Here is a 20,838-nt window from a genome sequence, read left to right on the forward strand (position 1 = left end):
CAAATGAACAACAAGGTTTCAAGGTTTATACAGGTTAAAGGGGCCCTTTTAAATTCATTCTTTGCCTGGGAAACCCAAACTAAGAAATCTCCCAGTCTTTCCTCCCTTTTGCGAAATACTGTTTTGATCAGATTCCATTATTCTTGCCTCAATTTTCATATGAACAACAGGGTTTCAGGTTTATACAGGTTAAAGGGGCCCTTTTAAATTCATTCTTTGCCTGGGAAACCCAAACTACATTTATGAAACTGACTAGTTTCTTCCCATATTGTCTTCACTGAAAAACACTCTTTTTCTTTTCTCTGAAGTTCTCTGACCCTGGCCTTTGGAGCTCCTTCTTAGAGGCTGGTTTTCAACCTCTTAAAATTGCTCCAAATCTCTGTTAAGTTGCTAATTGTTTTTGTGATGGCACTACCATCTCTCATCGTAACCTGGCTGTGTAAGCCAAGAGGAGTGGCGCTGTGTGTAAGCCCCTGTCCCGCCGTGTGAACCCTTGCACGGTCTGTGCTCACAGCAGTTCTCCAGCTTGTTTAATGTCTTACAGAGGAAATACCAGGAAGACTTTGAGAATATGAAAGACCAGATCTACTTCATGCAGACTGAAACGCCGGAGTACAAAGTGAATAAACAAGCTGGGGTGGCAGCTAGCAAGGTATGAGGAAATACTCTCATTTGTCATGATGGTCTTTTTGGGGGTGGATTTCTTATAACTCTTGCTTTTGTATATAATGAAAATAAAGATTCTTGGGCAACAACAAAACAAGTACTTCGGGGTTATAATAAGGCTACCAAATTTTTAAAAATTTTGCTGGTATGAGCATTAACAATACTCAAGTACCATCTTCAATATTTCATAAAGGACCTTTTGATACATGCAAGTAGAAAGGCTGTGCTCTCCAAAAGAAGGACTCCTCAAGAAAAGACACCTGGCAAACATCTGAATATGGACATTCCCACACCATCACCATTATTTTTTTTATTTTCCTACTAATGGTGAAAATCTAGTCACAGACAAGATACACAGATCCATGGATATGCTCATATACTCTATAGAGTAGACTTTGGTAAACAGAGTCCTTGGCATTCTAAAGCACTAGAAAGCCTATAAACTTCAAAGCCAATCAGACTTGATTCAAACGCTGGCCTTGGCTCTGCTGAAGGAGTGAAAGCAAGAAGATCTCATCACCTAGGAAGCTATTTCAGGCTCCAGGTGCAAGATAGTGATGTTTTGGATCAGGAGGCAAGCAGGACAGGTGATGAAATTTGAAGGTAGAGCTGATCTTGTTTGCTGTTGGGTTGGATGTGAGATATGAGAAGATAGTTTGGGTCTAAGCAACTGCATGGATGGGATTTCCCTTTACAAGAGAAAGAAGAGTGTGGAAGGAGTGGATAATTTTTTTGGAGGGGAGACATAGGCTCAGCTTCCAATATGTAAGATCTGAGATGCATTTTAGACATCTGAGTGGAAACGTTAAGTGGGCAGTTGATTGTACGAGTCTGAAGTTTCAGGGGAGATATCGGAAGGGTTGTATAAATTTGGGGGAGTCATCAGTATATGGATAGTATTTAACATCATAAGACTGGAGGCCATCAAGGGAGCAAGTGTAGACAGAAGGCTCTAAGGACTAAAGTCTGAAGTATCTCCATGTGAACACATCAGCGAGATGAGGCAGGAGTAGAGTTGGGAGAGAGTGGGAAGTGAGTGAAGGGAGAAGGGAGTGATCAGCTGTGTCAAATGTTTCTGACATGAATTTACCAATGTCTGGTCTCTGATGAACTCAACAAGAGCAACTTAGTTGAGTCTGCTTAGAGAGGGCTCATGAGTGAATGAGAACAGAAACAGAAGAATGTAAGTATACTCAACTTTTTCAAAGTATTTTCCTGAAAGGAAAAGAGGAAAGTGAGGTAGTGGCTGAGGGATATGTGGCTGAAGAGGGGATTCTTTTAAGATAACAGACAAAGACCCCATGTTTCTATGCTGTTGGGAAAAATCCAGTGTGGAGGGAAAATATGATATCTGAGTTGGGAAGAGTGGCTGGAGTGATATCCTTGAGTAGGTGAAAGAGGAAGGGTTCTGGTGCTTAACACCAGAGGGGTGACTTTGACACAAGTCCTGACAGTTCATCCATAAACAGGAGAAGAGGCCACATATCCCAGATACAGTTAGGGAGATAGGAGGGTGTGTGGAACTCCTTTTCTGGTTGGTTCCATTTTTCAATGAAATACATAATTCTGTAAGATAGAAAGGTTGTATCTTTCATTCCTGTAGGTGAGCCCCTGTGAGTCTTCTGTATGTGCTGTAGGGGGTGGTACATCTCTCTTTCAGCTGTGTATCTCCTGCCTTTGGAGACCAAACTGATGATATTTGGTTTTTGAGGTCCTCAGATGTTGGTAGACTATCCAGGATTCTGTATCTAGGTCCTGTATTCTACAGTTATGTTGCCAGAATAAATGGCTGACACTGGGGATCATGGTCAGAACTCGATCAGTTTCTTGTTCTCCCTTTTGGCATGTTCCTGACACGGGCTTTGGGTGCTCATTTAAAGCTTCTGCTAAAGCTAGAATCAAAGGTGAAAAGTGGGAAGGGCAGAAAGAAAAGAGCGGTTGTCATCCTTCATCCAACCTCCAGCCCCTCCCTCTCTCTTCTGCATGTACATTAAATACACACATGCTCACGGTCACAGATGAAGCATAAGAGGATAGATTGATGATGCTTCTGGCTTGCTTTCTTTAAAAATGGGTTGGCAAATTAGGCAGCTGGAAGCTAAGAGCTAAATGAGGATTGTGGAGCAGCAAGTGTCAGGGACACGATGCACTGTCATTTGTGTGTGTCTTTTTCTCTTTGAGGGCGGGGACCAGGGGCTATTTTTTCTTGGATCTGTCCCAGAGCCAGCGCGTAATCGACACCCTATGAATATTTTTGAATAAACAAATGAATGGGAAGAAAAATTATCCTGGAAATTTATACAGTTGCTCTGCTGCTGTTATGAGTTACTCTGAGTATTTTGTTTGTAAAATGTCAAGCTGCCACTTTTCCAGAGAGAAAATTGATTTGTGGAACTATGTCATAATATCCATAATAGAGACAAGAGCAAAAATAACCCAGAGCATTACTTTCTCATTTTATTTCACTCCTACAGGTAAAATACAAAGAAGACTATGAAAAGAATAAAGGAAAAGCAGATTATAATGTACTTCCTGCTTCAGAGAACCCACTGCTCAAGCAGCTGAAGGCGGCAGGAAATGCCCTGAGTGATGTAAGTACATTCTTGTTAAAGAGTGTTTTTTTAACCTTAGCTGCCAGAGAGATGAAAATTTTCTCCTATAATGACTAAATGCATATATAACTTTGCAAATACTTTAAGATTCTAGTGTAGCAGTTCCCCTGAACTGTTTACTCACAGGAAGACATGAAGGCCTCTGAGTATGATGTGTGTCAGTTTTGAGGGGCCTATGAATTTAGCTCAGTGGGCAGAGAAATCCTCATTTGCTTATAGGCTCTGGTGCCTGAGCTTCCATATTATGCTATAGGAGATACATGTGATCTTGATACAGGCAGGAGACTTTGAAAGGGTAGGCGAGTGAGAGATGAAGTTGTGTATGCACCCTGCCCTTGTGTTCTTCAGGCGGGGCGAGGACAAACAGCCTGTGTTTCACAGCTGCTTCTCCTCACCTCCACCATTCTTTGTGCAGATCTTTCTCTAGAAACCATCATTTGCAGACAGTGTGACTTAAAAGATGGCTCCCTGAGTCTTCACAGGAGTTTCTACGTGTGGAATTAGTCTGACCAATCCATTAGATGTAAAATAGATTGGATGAGTGAGAAAGGGCATTAAGAGACTAACAGCCCGAGACCACTTTGACTATGTCAATAAAGAGACTGAACATGTGATCAGTTGAGTTTTTCCCTTATAATTACACTGTATTAAGCTTTCCCAATATTTGAGGATTATACATGGTTCTCTCTACGGGTTAGTTATCTTTTCTTTGACCCCCGAATTAAGTCAGCACCATAGAAATGTGTGCATGTGGTTCAGGAAGGGGGTGAGTGGAGTTGGAGTGGCAGGTGAGAGAATCAGTGCATCCATCCAAAGAGCTCTGTTGGGAAATCAGTGCAAAGCAGGTCTCCTGTTTCCTAGATGAAGGTCATCTTTACCAAACATCTAAAAGCCCAGGTTCAAATCTCTTTTGCTGATAAAGGGAACAATATAAAAATTTAAAAACCAAATAGCACCGTTTACAATCTCAAAACCCAACATGAGAAAGTGACCAGACGTACTTTCTCAGTCGCGCCTTTAAAATCCAATAGTTGTTTATTGTTATCATTAGAGATAAATTTAAATCCTAGCAGAGAAGAAGAGTGAGTAGCTTTATCATCTGAGTTCTTGTATATACCGTAATTTTAAGATATACTGTCTGTTTGCCTAAGGGGTTTTCCCGTGGTGGAAGGAGGAAGGGAGAGTGCGTGTATTTTTCAATGTATACTAAACTTTTTCGTGAAGGTTTATTTAAAAAAAAATTAAAAAATTAAAATTAAAAAAAAATTCACTGTTCAGAATATTGCTGTCTGTTGTAGCACCATCAGTGAGGGATGAGTCTGTGAGCTGGGGGAGGGAAGATGGAGCAGTGCTGAAATACACACAACTCTCCGTAACTAAGGGCTTGGTCTGAGGCAGCATACTGGTTTCTAGGTTTTTTGGTGACTCTTAAAAACCTATGCTTTACAGTCATTGCTAATAGAAGAAACTTATCATTCACCACACCCCAATGTTTGGTTGTCAGTTTTTAAGACAGTTGACAGGCGGTATCTTTTTTTTCTTCTTCTTTTGTTGAGTGTTGGGAAATACAAGTGTTATAATCAGTGTGGGAGTGACAGGAATCTACTTTAACTGATATTTTTTTTTTCTTTGACAGAAACTATACAAGGAAAACTATGAAAAGACAAAGGCAAAGAGCATAAATTACTGTGAAACCCCCAAATTTCAACTTGATACAGTTCTGCACAACTTCACTAGTGATGTAAGTAGTCCTGTGGTTACTTCTTTTGCTAAGAAAAGATCTGTTATTTCCCCCAATAAATATGTGAAATATGTCTTGTCTTTCAGGCTAAATACAAAGATTCCTACTTAAAGAATATTTTGGGACATTATGTAGGCAGCTTTGAGGATCCATATCATACGCACTGCATGAAAATCGCAGCTCAGAACAGTGATGTAAGTTCTAAGACAGTTGTCTAGCTTTCCAACTAACATGTCTTTAGAGCATGAATAAATGGTTGCATCCTTATATCTGATTTCTTTTCTTCATAGAAAAACTACAAAGCAGAATATGAAGAAGACAGAGGCAAAGGCTTCTTCCCCCAGACTATAACTCAAGAGTATGATACAATCAAGAAACTGGATCAGTGTAAAGATGTAAGTCTATGGTATGAACTTTGACTGCCCTCCGTAGCCTCCAGGTGTCAAGAGATATTTACAATGGTAACACTTTTCAAATAAATGCAAGCAAGGAAATGGCAAGAAACAAAATTTATTTTGTAGTAGATGACCTGATTTCTCCTATTGTCATCCATACATTTCAAGAGCTAGTTCTAGTTCATTTCCCCAAAGAAGGGTTATCGGAAATCTGAAGAATGAGAAAGTCTCTTGTACAGATGTGAAAGCACCTCTCAAAAACACGGCAGTCTAATTAGAAAAGAGCCCTGTGTTTGATTAACTATAAGTTTCTTTTCTTTTGAGGAATGGGTTCTGCTTGCTTGGCCTATAGGCCAACTTGGATTTGATCGCTAAAAACAATTCCTTTTTTCCTCCACAGCATACCTACAAAGTCCCTCCAGATAAGACAAAATTCACTCAAGTCACCGACTCTCCTGTTCAGGTGCAAGCCCAAGTCAATTCCAAACAACTGAGTGATGTAAGTTCCTTTAAATATGCAGGAAATCCAGTTAGGAGGGTTAACCTATCGTAAGTCCATATATAAAATCCAGTGACTTGTCACATTTACCAAAAAAGGCTAAGTAAGTTTTAGCACATTTAACTTGTCTATATTTGTAATCACCTAAAATATCTCCTTATTTAGTTGCCTTGCATCTTCTCAGATGGATAACAATGATAGCAAAATGGTTCTAGAAGGGAAATGATGTAGCTTACCGCCCTGGAAAGAACATGAGTTCTTGAGTCAGTCAAGACTGGTTGAACTTCCAGCTGTCTTTACAACCTGGCAGCATAGGCAAATTGTTGAACCTCTCTATGCCTCCTATTTCCCTTTCGTAATTTGTGGTTGCTTTGAAGAGGAAATGAAAGGAGATGCTAGCATAGTAAATACCCTGGCCCAGAGCAGATATTCAATACATGAGATATCTCTGTCTCAAATAAGTTTTTGAAAAATGGAGTTTTTGAGATAAGTTTTATCACGTGAGTTTTAAGTATGAACTTGCGAGCTTGTGTTGAACCAGACAAAACAATAAAAGTAACCTGTCGATTTATGGACAGAAATGAAATCTTCACATAAGAGTCTTAACAAACCATAATGTGTGTGAGGGGATGTAACCAGGTTTGTTAGAACATGTTCTCCAGAAAGAGCATTGACAACGGAAAGAGAGAAAGGGCTGTGAGTCTCAGAGTCCCCTGATTCTGAGGGCCAATTGTGATAATGCATGCAAGAGGGAGCATATGTGAGAGAGCCACCTCCTTCCAGAACAGTCCTACCCCAGTGACAGACGTGATATCACACAGGTTGTCAGTAACACATGGTGGCCCACCCTAGCTCTGGACTTGGGTCTCGATCTTAACAACATTGTCAGTTGTTATTTAAACAAAATGTATTTTACATTTTATTTTATGAAATGTACCACAGGAGATTTTTGTATTTTGGGACATTTCTTCTTCAGAACTAATTGTCGCCTTTATTGTATGTCTCTCTCCCTCTATTTCTGTCTCTCTCACTCTCTGTCTCAGCTGAACTACAAAGCAAAGCATGAAAGTGAGAAGTTCAAATGCCACTTACCTCCAGATACTCCTGCCCTCCTCCAACACAAAGTCAATGCCTATAACCTGAGTGATGTAAGTTCCCATATACTCTGCCATGGGCTATCCTGGTGACCTGTGTTTTTATTTCTGGATTGTTTCATTGAATAAACACTTCTTTGTTCAAGATGGGAAGAACATTTAACCTGTGTATCACATCCCTATGCCTCTGCCCACATATCTTTGAATTCACCTTATAAATGTTGGTAGCAATGTCATAAGTACCTTCATACAATCAGACAATCGTAATATGTTTTAACCAACCCTCAAAATGACACCACTCATCTAGATTTAACTATAAATCATAATGTTAGATATTTTAGCCATATATTCATTTATGCTATACTAAAATTAATTTTCACCCAGGACCTGTTTTTTTTAGATACAATTTCATTTTATTTATTCCTCAGATGTATAATGTCCCTTATTTCACACAAATGGTGTTTATTTCTACAAGTAAGAGAGCTTACACTAAGATATGTAGGGTATTCAAAAGGAGTTAAGGCCAAGTATCCATTGATACCTTTCATTTTCAAAACTTAATTTTATAGAAAAGTCAAATTCCCCTTGGAGAGGAGATCTCAATTTCTTCAACAATTCTATAAATAAGTACTTAGATTATTCAGCATCAGTGAGTATTGTAATGATTCAGGAAATAATCTTTTCAGAGGAATTTGAGATCAAATTGAAGTGATATCTTTAGATCACAAAAAGTAAATTAACTATAGAATATTTGTGCCACTCTGTGAAGTACTCAGTGTTAGGAATCAGATATTAGTATGGTCACTAAAATTAGGTTAATTTGATGAGAGATTCTAATGGGAAGTAGAGAACCTTGATCTTGGAAAATCAGAAGCTCCGGCTTGAAGTGAAATAACTAAAATATGCATGATTTTCTGGACAATGAAAATGACCCATTTATTTCGTAGTAAGCCAGAGTATTGAGATACTCATTAGTCTTTAACGTGTGGTAAACATGCATATCATTTTTGCCAATTCCTTTCTTAAAACGTTTCTGTCCAGAATATCTATAAGCACGACTGGGAGAAGAGCAAAGCGAAGAAGTTTGACATTAAAGTGGACGCCATTCCCCTGCTGGCAGCCAAGGCCAACAGCAGGATCGCCAGCGATGTGAGTGTGGCCCGGGCACCTGGGCAGGGGGCCCGCAGTGACGGTTCTCGGTGGGTGCCATCTGACACGTGTGACGTCTTCACAGGTGATGTACAAGAAAGACTATGAGAAAAATAAAGGGAAAATGATTGGAGCCCTGAGCATTGATGATGATCCCAAGATGCTGCACTCTTTGAAGACGGCCAGAAACCAGAGTGATGTGAGTGTCTTTGTAAATCTGTCTTGTTTTCAGATGTGGCTGCACTTATTGTTTGCTATAAGTTGGGTGCGACATTAGCCCAAATGAAATCTCTGACTCAGGATGACAAGTCAAACACGAAAGCCCATGGGGAAAAGAGGAATAAGTTCCTCATACTTACGACGTCTCTGTACTTTGAGACACCAGTGAATATTGTAAATGCTTCCTTAATCTTTTTAATGCCATGTTTTATTAGGTGGAAAATATACTAGCAATAGCATTTTCTTTATTGTCTTTCCCAGAAATGGGCTTAATATTTCAGTATGTATAAACACATATTCATTCCATGTCATGATCTGACTTCAGGTACTTTACAAAAATATGTAAGAAAAATAAAAGGCAAGAAGTGAGAAAATCAGGGGCGCCTGGGTGGCTCAGTCATTAAGCGTCTGCCTTCTGCTCAGGCCATGATCCCAGGGTCCTGGGTTCGAGCCCCGCATCGGGCTCCCTGCTCCGCGGGAAGCCTGCTTCTCCCTCTCCCACTCCCCCTACTTGTGTTCCCTCTCTGGTTGTGTCTCTCTCTGTCAAATAAATAAAATCTTAAAAAAAAAGAAAAAAGAAGTGAGAAAATCAGGCCAAAGATCAATAAAGTAGGAAAACTAGATGAAGTATAACCTCAAGAACAAAGTACTTTATTTTAAGAAGTTTATAAAATACTGATCTCAGTTTTAAAGACTAAACATTAAAATAAAACTCTTCATAAAAGTTGCTTCTCTAAATCATGGCAAAAAAGAAATACTCCCTATTCTGTATCATTTATGTTTGTCTTTACCGAGTATGTATTTGGATTTCTACACGGGAGAATTAAGAAGAGTGTGTAGAAATACATGATACCTATAACTAAATGGAAAAACCATCTTTTCGTGTATTATTACAATAAAGAAAAATATTAGACCTCAGTGAAAAAAACCAACTCCCAAAGGTGTTGTAAAATGTGTTTTCATCAAGGGCTGAGCTGAATACTTTTCTAAGACTGTGCCTGAGTATCTGAGGTCCACCTTATACCTCTTACCTAATTTTGCACTATTTAAAAAATTCATTTTCCTTCAAACACATTCAGGTGGATAGAATTATTTTAAAACAAAACTTTGCTTAGACAGCAGCATTGGTATACTGTGGTATATTCCGGCTGAGAAATGTTAGGATAAATAACACAAGCCCATATGTGGTTATTTGCAGACTAGATTCTCCAGGACATGAACCTCTACCATATTCATTCTGCCTTTTCTGCCTTGTGGAAAGTAAATGCTGAAAAAATACAAAATTTGCCTTTTTGGTTAAATATAGCAATGATGGGAATGGCTTTTATACCATGAAATATAATTTTCTTCTCTTTGTTTGATTTTCTTTTTCTTTCAACAGAGATTATACAAGGAAAACTATGAGAAGACAAAAGCAAAGAGCATGAACTACTGTGAGACCCCTAAATATCAACTCGACACCCTGCTGAAGAACTTCAGCGAGGTTCGAAAGGCCAAGGGTGCCCTGCGGTTTGAGGGCTTTTCTGCTGTTTGACAAATAACATCCAGTTGACATATCCATATGCTTTCTTTTTCAGGCTAAATACAAAGATTCATATGTACAGAATGTTTTGGGACATTATGTAGGCAGCTTTGAGGACCCGTATCAAATACACTGCATGAAAGTTTCGGCTCAAAACAGTGATGTAAGTTGAAGGCCATTCTTCCTCTCAGTGACGTTATTTGGGGGCAATAACAATGCTGATCTCTTTTTGTTCTTTCTCATTATAGAAAAATTACAAAGCAGAGTATGAAGAAGATAAAGGGAAATGCTATTTCCCTCAGACAATAACACAAGAATATGAAGCAATCAAGAAGCTGGACCAGTGTAAAGATGTGAGTCAGGGGCCCTGAGTTCCTGAAATGGGGTTTGGGATTCTTGTGCCATCTAGTGGTAGTTTTAGCAGGCGTTTAAATGCTGACATCGAGTGGTTACCTGATGTTAAATTTTAAATTTTGGGTGGAATTGGGGAGCACAAAAATTACTGTGAAGAAACCTATTAGTTACAAAATAGTTTGTGGTTTTATAAATCTTTATTTCCGGTAGTTTATATACACATGGCTTGGGGTCGGGGTAGGCAAGATAGGGAAATTTCTGAGAGATAGGTGGAGATAGGTGTTCATTTATTTAACGAATTTATATGAGAGCTAGCTTGTGTCAGACACTGTCTTTGATGCTGGGAAAGAAGAGGGAACAAGGTGGGCTCCCCTTGGGGAGCATGCATTTGAGACGGAGAGACAGACAATAAACACAGAAAGAAGGGGTGCGCCTGGGTGGCTCAGTCATTAAGGGTCTGCCTTTGGCTCAGGTCATGATCCCAGGGTCCTGGGATCGAGCCCTGAATCGGGCTCCCTGCTCTGCGGGAAGCCTGCTTCTCCCTCTCCACTTCCCCTGCTTGTGTTCCCTCTCTCGCTGTGTCTCTCTCTGTCAAATAAATAAATAAAAACCTTAAAAAATGATAAAAGAAGAGAGAGATCAGACAATAAGACAATACATGTAGAATGATGCTATAGAATTAAAATAGAATGATGTGGGAGAGAGAGAGAGAGACAGAGAGAGAGACTGGGTGGGCACCATAGACTGGGTGCTCAAGGAGGGTCCAGGGCAGGAAGGTGCAGCCATGCCAAGATCGAGGTGAGAGCAACTGGAAGAACAACCTAAGGAGAGAACAAACTTGGCACTTAAGGAATTGAAAGGATGAGGGAGCTGAAGGGTACCGGACAGGGGGACAGTATTTAAGAGGGGAAATGGTAGGAGATGAAGGGAGGGGGGAGATGCTGTAGGGTAGGGCTCATCAGCCAAGGTACAGTTTAGGTTGAATACAAGTCCAGGGGAGAGCCTTTGTCAGGCTTCAGCAGGAAGAAGATTAATCTGGGTGCTGAATTGCAGCAGGGAGACCAGCTTGGAGACAGCGTCGGATGATGGAAATTGAGAGAGAGAGAGAGGAAGGGAGAACATGTCAACCAAGTGTTCAGGAAAGAAACTCTATTTTTAACTGGAAACTTTTTATAGTTTAGTGTGTATATGAACAAGAATATAAAGATACATTATGAAATTTCATGAAAGAATATCTTTTCTAGCATACATACAAAGTTCATCCGGATAAGACCAAGTTCACGGCCATCACTGACACTCCTGTGCTGTTGCAAGCCCAGCTCAACACGAAACAGCTTAGCGATGTAAGTGGCTTGATTTGTGCAAGTGTGGATGACCTAGAGTGCTGTGTTTATTTGAAATAGAAGCATTTTCACGCTTAATCTTCAAGGGCTCATCTCTCTACCCGACAATGTCATTTTTCAGGATTTGTTTAATAAAACGCAAAGGAAGCTGCTAGATCGAACTGCAGCCTCAGGGAAAATGGTGTTAGACAATAATAAAGATAATTAATATTTCTTCAATAAGATACCAATTTTTAGTGGGGAATTTGCCCATTAGGGTCTGTCACGTACCCAGAATAATGCATACTAAAACTTCATGGCACCTTAAAGACAACAGAAGGATCTGTTTGCGTAGGTAACAAGGGAAGCATTTCCCATTTCGTTTGCCCACGAAGACTTTACAAAAAGACAAAGAGTACAGAAACAAGAAGGACATCAGGCAGTAAGAAGAAAACTAATACAGGGTGGTGATAGAGGATTCGAGCAGAATGATGTGAGAGAGCGAGTGGGTGGAGACTTCAAGGAAGTTCTAAAGCGGAATGGCCAGCCATGTGAAGATCAGGGGAAGAACAGCAGTGCTTCTCGAACATTCACGTTCATGCGGGTCACCTAGTGACCCTGTTAAAATACAGATTCTGATTCAGTAGGTCTGGAGGGATATGCTGACCCTCTGACAAGTTCCTCGGTGACGCCGATGTGCTGTTGGTGGACCACACTTTGAGTAGCAAGGTGCTAACGTAGCTAGGAGTAACGCAGCCCTCTCAGGAAGGAAAATACATTCTATCCTCCTCTAAAGTGTGCTTTAATATCACAGTGAGCTCATTTGCAATTGGTAAAGAAGGAAACGGCATCAGTATAATTCAGGAGTCCTGTCAGTTCAGTATGCAACTTTTCTAGCGTTACTAATAGTTTATGCCACAAGAAAGAACAGCTAAACCCTAACATCACTGACGCAGCTGAACCCGGCCAGCGGCAGAGGAACAGGGTGCTGTATGCAGTGTCTGGTCACCACACGCTCTTCTCGTTGGCCTGGATAGGCCCCGGGCTCTGTTTTGGAGGTGCTTATTACACAAGACTCAGTCTTGTGCATTTGCCTTTAGCTCCAGAGTTCAACAGCCTCATTCATTCTCTCTCTCTACTCCCTTCCTTCCACCTATGTCAACTTTTAAAAAATTTAAATAAAGTGCTGTATTTTACATTTTTATTAATAAGAATGTATCTTTTTAACTGTGCTAGCATTTTAATTATTTATTGTTCTCCTCTGATCATAGAATTTAATAAACTTTGTTCCTGTCCTGAAGGGACGGCCCAAGTGTTTAGATCCAACAATGAGTTTCCCCACACATACGCTGTGATAGATAGCATTTACAAAATGACAGCCCAAATTGGACTACACTGTGGTCCTGAAAGAGGGAGTGAGCGTCAAAGCCCTGTAATGGACTTTGACTGGATAGACTGCCTCCTTGAGGCATGTTTCCAAAAAGGGTAGAAATAACTTAGCCATTGATATACACTCGAGAAAGTTCTGACCCCAAACTCTTTGGATATCTTCTATTGTTTTCCAGCTGAATTACAAAGCAAAACATGAAAGTGAGAAGTTCAAGTGCAATGTACCAGCAGATGCTCCACAGTTTATCCAACACAGAGTCAATGCCTATAACTTGAGTGATGTAAGTATCAAAGCCACAGAAATCTATCATGATGTGCACATGTGAAGAGGAAACGTTATGGGTGTTTACAAAGACTAGATTAGGAGCTATGCAACTAAACAACTATGGCAACTGTTTTCAGAGTATAAGTGGAGGTTTTAAGGCCTAAATGCTGGGAAGGCTCTTACTTAGCCATCCTATTTCATTTTCCACAGTCTCTGTTACCATCAGAAACCCTCAGATAATCTCTAGAGTTTCGCAAGATTTCTCCTATCTCTAAATGTCACATTTCACCTCCTCCAAGTGGTTGTCTTTTTACACTGTCCTTTATACATCAGCATAGCAGAATCTTTAGAAAGCTCACGGGATATTAAAAGTAGTGTTTAGGATTATATTTTGGTAGGCGGGAAGCTGGATGACAGATTAATGAATAATTATACTATCATTTGGTAAACAGTCTTTGTAGGTGAAGTAAGTCTACATATACAAATTTTCAGTCTTTATTTTTACTGGATGAAGCTATGTTAGATGTTGTTCTTACAATCTTCTGATGAAATTTTCTGTCCAGAATATCTATAAGCACGACTGGGAGAAGAGCAAAGCGAAGAAGTTTGACATTAAAGTGGACGCCATTCCCCTGCTGGCAGCCAAGGCCAACAGCAGGATTGCCAGCGATGTGAGTGTGGCCCGGGCACCTGGGCAGGGGGCCCGCAGTGACGGTTCTCGGTGGGTGCCATCTGACACGTGTGACGTCTTCACAGGTGATGTACAAGAAAGACTATGAGAAAAATAAAGGGAAAATGATTGGAGCCCTGAGCATTGATGATGATCCCAAGATGCTGCACTCTTTGAAGACGGCCAGAAACCAGAGTGATGTGAGTGTCTTTGTAAATCTGTCTTGTTTTCAGATGTGGCTGCACTTATTGTTTGCTATAAGTTGGGTGCGACATTAGCCCAAATGAAATCTCTGACTCAGGATGACAAGTCAAACACGAAAGCCCATGGGGAAAAGAGGAATAAGTTCCTCATTCTTACGACGTCTCTGTACTTTGAGACTCCAGTGAATATTGTAAATGCTTTCTTAATCTTTTTAATGCCATGTTTTGTTAGGTGGAAAATATACTAGCAATAGCATTTTCTTTATTGTCTTTCCCAGAAATGGGCTTAATATTTCAGTATGTATAAACACATTCATTCCATGTCATGATCTGACTTCAGGTACTTTACAAAAATATGTACAGAAAAATAAAAGGCAAGAAGTGAGAAAATCAGGGGCGCCTGGGTGGCTCAGTCATTAAGCGTCTGCCTTCTGCTCAGGCCATGATCCCAGGGTCCTGGGTTCGAGCCCCGCATCGGGCTCCCTGCTCCGCGGGAAGCCTGCTTCTCCCTCTCCCACTCCCCCTACTTGTGTTCCCTCTCTGGTTGTGTCTCTCTCTGTCAAATAAATAAAATCTTAAAAAAAAAGAAAAAAGAAGTGAGAAAATCAGGCCAAAGATCAATAAAGTAGGAAAACTAGATGAAGTATAACCTCAAGAACAAAGTACTTTATTTTAAGAAGTTTATAAAATACTGATCTCAGTTTTAAAGACTAAACATTAAAATAAAACTCTTCATAAAAGTTGCTTCTCTAAATCATGGCAAAAAAGAAATACTCCCTATTCTGTATCATTTATGTTTGTCTTTACCGAGTATGTATTTGGATTTCTACACGGGAGAATTAAGAAGAGTGTGTAGAAATACATGATACCTATAACTAAATGGAAAAACCATCTTTTCGTGTATTATTACAATAAAGAAAAATATTAGACCTCAGTGAAAAAAACCAACTCCCAAAGGTGTTGTAAAATGTGTTTTCATCAAGGGCTGAGCTGAATACTTTTCTAAGACTGTGCCTGAGTATCTGAGGTCCACCTTATACCTCTTACCTAATTTTGCACTATTTAAAAAATTCATTTTCCTTCAAACACATTCAGGTGGATAGAATTATTTTAAAACAAAACTTTGCTTAGACAGCAGCATTGGTATACTGTGGTATATTCCGGCTGAGAAATGTTAGGATAAATAACACAAGCCCATATGTGGTTATTTGCAGACTAGATTCTCCAGGACATGAACCTCTACCATATTCATTCTGCCTTTTCTGCCTTGTGGAAAGTAAATGCTGAAAAAATACAAAATTTGCCTTTTTGGTTAAATATAGCAATGATGGGAATGGCTTTTATACCATGAAATATAATTTTCTTCTCTTTGTTTGATTTTCTTTTTCTTTCAACAGAGATTATACAAGGAAAACTATGAGAAGACAAAAGCAAAGAGCATGAACTACTGTGAGACCCCTAAATATCAACTCGACACCCTGCTGAAGAACTTCAGCGAGGTTCGAAAGGCCAAGGGTGCCCTGCGGTTTGAGGGCTTTTCTGCTGTTTGACAAATAACATCCAGTTGACATATCCATATGCTTTCTTTTTCAGGCTAAATACAAAGATTCATATGTACAGAATGTTTTGGGACATTATGTAGGCAGCTTTGAGGACCCGTATCAAATACACTGCATGAAAGTTTCGGCTCAAAACAGTGATGTAAGTTGAAGGCCATTCTTCCTCTCAGTGACGTTATTTGGGGGCAATAACAATGCTGATCTCTTTTTGTTCTTTCTCATTATAGAAAAATTACAAAGCAGAGTATGAAGAAGATAAAGGGAAATGCTATTTCCCTCAGACAATAACACAAGAATATGAAGCAATCAAGAAGCTGGACCAGTGTAAAGATGTGAGTCAGGGGCCCTGAGTTCCTGAAATGGGGTTTGGGATTCTTGTGCCATCTAGTGGTAGTTTTAGCAGGCGTTTAAATGCTGACATCGAGTGGTTACCTGATGTTAAATTTTAAATTTTGGGTGGAATTGGGGAGCACAAAAATTACTGTGAAGAAACCTATTAGTTACAAAATAGTTTGTGGTTTTATAAATCTTTATTTCCGGTAGTTTATATACACATGGCTTGGGGTCGGGGTAGGCAAGATAGGGAAATTTCTGAGAGATAGGTGGAGATAGGTGTTCATTTATTTAACGAATTTATATGAGAGCTAGCTTGTGTCAGACACTGTCTTTGATGCTGGGAAAGAAGAGGGAACAAGGTGGGCTCCCCTTGGGGAGCATGCATTTGAGACGGAGAGACAGACAATAAACACAGAAAGAAGGGGTGCGCCTGGGTGGCTCAGTCATTAAGGGTCTGCCTTTGGCTCAGGTCATGATCCCAGGGTCCTGGGATCGAGCCCTGAATCGGGCTCCCTGCTCTGCGGGAAGCCTGCTTCTCCCTCTCCACTTCCCCTGCTTGTGTTCCCTCTCTCGCTGTGTCTCTCTCTGTCAAATAAATAAATAAAAACCTTAAAAAATGATAAAAGAAGAGAGAGATCAGACAATAAGACAATACATGTAGAATGATGCTATAGAATTAAAATAGAATGATGTGGGAGAGAGAGAGAGAGACAGAGAGAGAGACTGGGTGGGCACCACAGACTGGGTGCTCAAGGAGGGTCCAGGGCAGGAAGGTGCAGCCATGCCAAGATCGAGGTGAGAGCAACTGGAAGAACAACCTAAGGAGAGAACAAACTTGGCACTTAAGGAATTGAAAGGATGAGGGAGCTGAAGGGTACCGGACAGGGGGACAGTATTTAAGAGGGGAAATGGTAGGAGATGAAGGGAGGGGGGAGATGCTGTAGGGTAGGGCTCATCAGCCAAGGTACAGTTTAGGTTGAATACAAGTCCAGGGGAGAGCCTTTGTCAGGCTTCAGCAGGAAGAAGATTAATCTGGGTGCTGAATTGCAGCAGGGAGACCAGCTTGGAGACAGCGTCGGATGATGGAAATTGAGAGAGAGAGAGAGGAAGGGAGAACATGTCAACCAAGTGTTCAGGAAAGAAACTCTATTTTTAACTGGAAACTTTTTATAGTTTAGTGTGTATATGAACAAGAATATAAAGATACATTATGAAATTTCATGAAAGAATATCTTTTCTAGCATACATACAAAGTTCATCCGGATAAGACCAAGTTCACGGCCATCACTGACACTCCTGTGCTGTTGCAAGCCCAGCTCAACACGAAACAGCTTAGCGATGTAAGTGGCTTGATTTGTGCAAGTGTGGATGACCTAGAGTGCTGTGTTTATTTGAAATAGAAGCATTTTCACGCTTAATCTTCAAGGGCTCATCTCTCTACCCGACAATGTCATTTTTCAGGATTTGTTTAATAAAACGCAAAGGAAGCTGCTAGATCGAACTGCAGCCTCAGGGAAAATGGTGTTAGACAATAATAAAGATAATTAATATTTCTTCAATAAGATACCAATTTTTAGTGGGGAATTTGCCCATTAGGGTCTGTCACGTACCCAGAATAATGCATACTAAAACTTCATGGCACCTTAAAGACAACAGAAGGATCTGTTTGCGTAGGTAACAAGGGAAGCATTTCCCATTTCGTTTGCCCACGAAGACTTTACAAAAAGACAAAGAGTACAGAAACAAGAAGGACATCAGGCAGTAAGAAGAAAACTAATACAGGGTGGTGATAGAGGATTCGAGCAGAATGATGTGAGAGAGCGAGTGGGTGGAGACTTCAAGGAAGTTCTAAAGCGGAATGGCCAGCCATGTGAAGATCAGGGGAAGAACAGCAGTGCTTCTCGAACATTCACGTTCATGCGGGTCACCTAGTGACCCTGTTAAAATACAGATTCTGATTCAGTAGGTCTGGAGGGATATGCTGACCCTCTGACAAGTTCCTCGGTGACGCCGATGTGCTGTTGGTGGACCACACTTTGAGTAGCAAGGTGCTAACGTAGCTAGGAGTAACGCAGCCCTCTCAGGAAGGAAAATACATTCTATCCTCCTCTAAAGTGTGCTTTAATATCACAGTGAGCTCATTTGCAATTGGTAAAGAAGGAAACGGCATCAGTATAATTCAGGAGTCCTGTCAGTTCAGTATGCAACTTTTCTAGCGTTACTAATAGTTTATGCCACAAGAAAGAACAGCTAAACCCTAACATCACTGACGCAGCTGAACCCGGCCAGCGGCAGAGGAACAGGGTGCTGTATGCAGTGTCTGGTCACCACACGCTCTTCTCGTTGGCCTGGATAGGCCCCGGGCTCTGTTTTGGAGGTGCTTATTACACAAGACTCAGTCTTGTGCATTTGCCTTTAGCTCCAGAGTTCAACAGCCTCATTCATTCTCTCTCTCTACTCCCTTCCTTCCACCTATGTCAACTTTTAAAAAATTTAAATAAAGTGCTGTATTTTACATTTTTATTAATAAGAATGTATCTTTTTAACTGTGCTAGCATTTTAATTATTTATTGTTCTCCTCTGATCATAGAATTTAATAAACTTTGTTCCTGTCCTGAAGGGACGGCCCAAGTGTTTAGATCCAACAATGAGTTTCCCCACACATACGCTGTGATAGATAGCATTTACAAAATGACAGCCCAAATTGGACTACACTGTGGTCCTGAAAGAGGGAGTGAGCGTCAAAGCCCTGTAATGGACTTTGACTGGATAGACTGCCTCCTTGAGGCATGTTTCCAAAAAGGGTAGAAATAACTTAGCCATTGATATACACTCGAGAAAGTTCTGACCCCAAACTCTTTGGATATCTTCTATTGTTTTCCAGCTGAATTACAAAGCAAAACATGAAAGTGAGAAGTTCAAGTGCAATGTACCAGCAGATGCTCCACAGTTTATCCAACACAGAGTCAATGCCTATAACTTGAGTGATGTAAGTATCAAAGCCACAGAAATCTATCATGATGTGCACATGTGAAGAGGAAACGTTATGGGTGTTTACAAAGACTAGATTAGGAGCTATGCAACTAAACAACTATGGCAACTGTTTTCAGAGTATAAGTGGAGGTTTTAAGGCCTAAATGCTGGGAAGGCTCTTACTTAGCCATCCTATTTCATTTTCCACAGTCTCTGTTACCATCAGAAACCCTCAGATAATCTCTAGAGTTTCGCAAGATTTCTCCTATCTCTAAATGTCACATTTCACCTCCTCCAAGTGGTTGTCTTTTTACACTGTCCTTTATACATCAGCATAGCAGAATCTTTAGAAAGCTCACGGGATATTAAAAGTAGTGTTTAGGATTATATTTTGGTAGGCGGGAAGCTGGATGACAGATTAATGAATAATTATACTATCATTTGGTAAACAGTCTTTGTAGGTGAAGTAAGTCTACATATACAAATTTTCAGTCTTTATTTTTACTGGATGAAGCTATGTTAGATGTTGTTCTTACAATCTTCTGATGAAATTTTCTGTCCAGAATATCTATAAGCACGACTGGGAGAAGAGCAAAGCGAAGAAGTTTGACATTAAAGTGGACGCCATTCCCCTGCTGGCAGCCAAGGCCAACAGCAGGATTGCCAGCGATGTGAGTGTGGCCCGGGCACCTGGGCAGGGGGCCCGCAGTGACGGTTCTCGGTGGGTGCCATCTGACACGTGTGACGTCTTCACAGGTGATGTACAAGAAAGACTATGAGAAAAATAAAGGGAAAATGATTGGAGCCCTGAGCATTGATGATGATCCCAAGATGCTGCACTCTTTGAAGACGGCCAGAAACCAGAGTGATGTGAGTGTCTTTGTAAATCTGTCTTGTTTTCAGATGTGGCTGCACTTATTGTTTGCTATAAGTTGGGTGCGACATTAGCCCAAATGAAATCTCTGACTCAGGATGACAAGTCAAACACGAAAGCCCATGGGGAAAAGAGGAATAAGTTCCTCATTCTTACGACGTCTCTGTACTTTGAGACTCCAGTGAATATTGTAAATGCTTTCTTAATCTTTTTAATGCCATGTTTTGTTAGGTGGAAAATATACTAGCAATAGCATTTTCTTTATTGTCTTTCCCAGAAATGGGCTTAATATTTCAGTATGTATAAACACATTCATTCCATGTCATGATCTGACTTCAGGTACTTTACAAAAATATGTACAGAAAAATAAAAGGCAAGAAGTGAGAAAATCAGGGGCGCCTGGGTGGCTCAGTCATTAAGCGTCTGCCTTCTGCTCAGGTCATGATCCCAGGGTCCTGGGTTCGAGCCCCGCATCGGGCTCCCTGCTCGGCGGGAAGCCTGCTTCTCCCTCTCCCACTCCCCCTACTTGTGTTCCCTCTCTGGTTGTGTCTCTCTCTGTCAAATAAATAAAATCTTAAAAAAAAAGAAAAAAGAAGTGAGAAAATCAGGCCAAAGATCAATAAAGTAGGAAAACTAGATGAAGTATAACCTCAAGAACAAAGTACTTTATTTTAAGAAGTTTATAAAATACTGATCTCAGTTTTAAAGACTAAAACGTTAAAATAAAACTCTTCATAAAAGTTGCTTCTCTAAATCATGGCAAAAAAGAAATACTCCCTATTCTGTATCATTTATGTTTGTCTTTACCGAGTATGTATTTGGATTTCTACATGGGAGAATTAAGAAGAGTGTGTAGAAATACATGATACCTATAACTAAATGGAAAAACCATCTTTTCGTGTATTATTACAATAAAGAAAAATATTAGACCTCAGTGAAAAAAACCAACTCCCAAAGGTGTTGTAAAATGTGTTTTCATCAAGGGCTGAGCTGAAT

General features: G+C 40.3%; 2 protein-coding genes and 1 long non-coding RNA gene across 3 annotated transcripts in view; 2 read left to right on the forward strand and 1 right to left on the reverse strand.

Annotated features, from left to right (window-relative positions):
* LOC148164709 (uncharacterized) overlaps window positions 1-6,202 on the reverse strand; it is a 41,358-nt gene extending 35,156 nt beyond the window's left edge. The window contains exon 1 of the long non-coding RNA XR_015767867.1: window positions 6,150-6,202. This is a non-coding gene — a long non-coding RNA (uncharacterized LOC148164709). The remainder of the gene's footprint in view (window positions 1-6,149) is intronic.
* LOC148164710 (nebulin-related-anchoring protein-like) lies at window positions 5,187-7,056 on the forward strand. The gene is made up of 4 exons (XM_088021704.1): window positions 5,187-5,213; window positions 5,310-5,414; window positions 5,815-5,913; window positions 6,970-7,056. Exons 1-4 carry the CDS (start codon window positions 5,187-5,189, stop codon window positions 7,054-7,056), a joined length of 318 nt encoding a protein of 105 aa, XP_087877830.1.
* A 998-nt stretch (window positions 7,057-8,054) lies between these two features.
* The window catches only part of NEB (nebulin), a 196,655-nt gene continuing 183,871 nt past the window's right edge, over window positions 8,055-20,838 (forward strand). The window contains exons 1-16 of the mRNA XM_088021705.1: window positions 8,055-8,156; window positions 8,242-8,355; window positions 9,757-9,858; window positions 9,953-10,060; window positions 10,146-10,250; window positions 11,496-11,594; window positions 13,139-13,243; window positions 13,791-13,898; window positions 13,984-14,097; window positions 15,498-15,599; window positions 15,694-15,801; window positions 15,887-15,991; window positions 17,237-17,335; window positions 18,880-18,984; window positions 19,532-19,639; window positions 19,725-19,838. Coding sequence (XP_087877831.1) covers window positions 8,245-8,355; window positions 9,757-9,858; window positions 9,953-10,060; window positions 10,146-10,250; window positions 11,496-11,594; window positions 13,139-13,243; window positions 13,791-13,898; window positions 13,984-14,097; window positions 15,498-15,599; window positions 15,694-15,801; window positions 15,887-15,991; window positions 17,237-17,335; window positions 18,880-18,984; window positions 19,532-19,639; window positions 19,725-19,838 — 1,593 coding nt within the window. The 5' untranslated portion in view covers window positions 8,055-8,156; window positions 8,242-8,244. The remainder of the gene's footprint in view (window positions 8,157-8,241; window positions 8,356-9,756; window positions 9,859-9,952; window positions 10,061-10,145; window positions 10,251-11,495; window positions 11,595-13,138; window positions 13,244-13,790; window positions 13,899-13,983; window positions 14,098-15,497; window positions 15,600-15,693; window positions 15,802-15,886; window positions 15,992-17,236; window positions 17,336-18,879; window positions 18,985-19,531; window positions 19,640-19,724; window positions 19,839-20,838) is intronic.

Source organism: Eumetopias jubatus, unplaced genomic scaffold (assembly GCF_037043125.1).
Source record: "Eumetopias jubatus isolate StellerSeaLion01/CBP00866 unplaced genomic scaffold, mEumJub1_p1.0 scaffold_3, whole genome shotgun sequence".
Classification (NCBI taxonomy): Eukaryota; Metazoa; Chordata; class Mammalia; order Carnivora; family Otariidae; genus Eumetopias; species Eumetopias jubatus.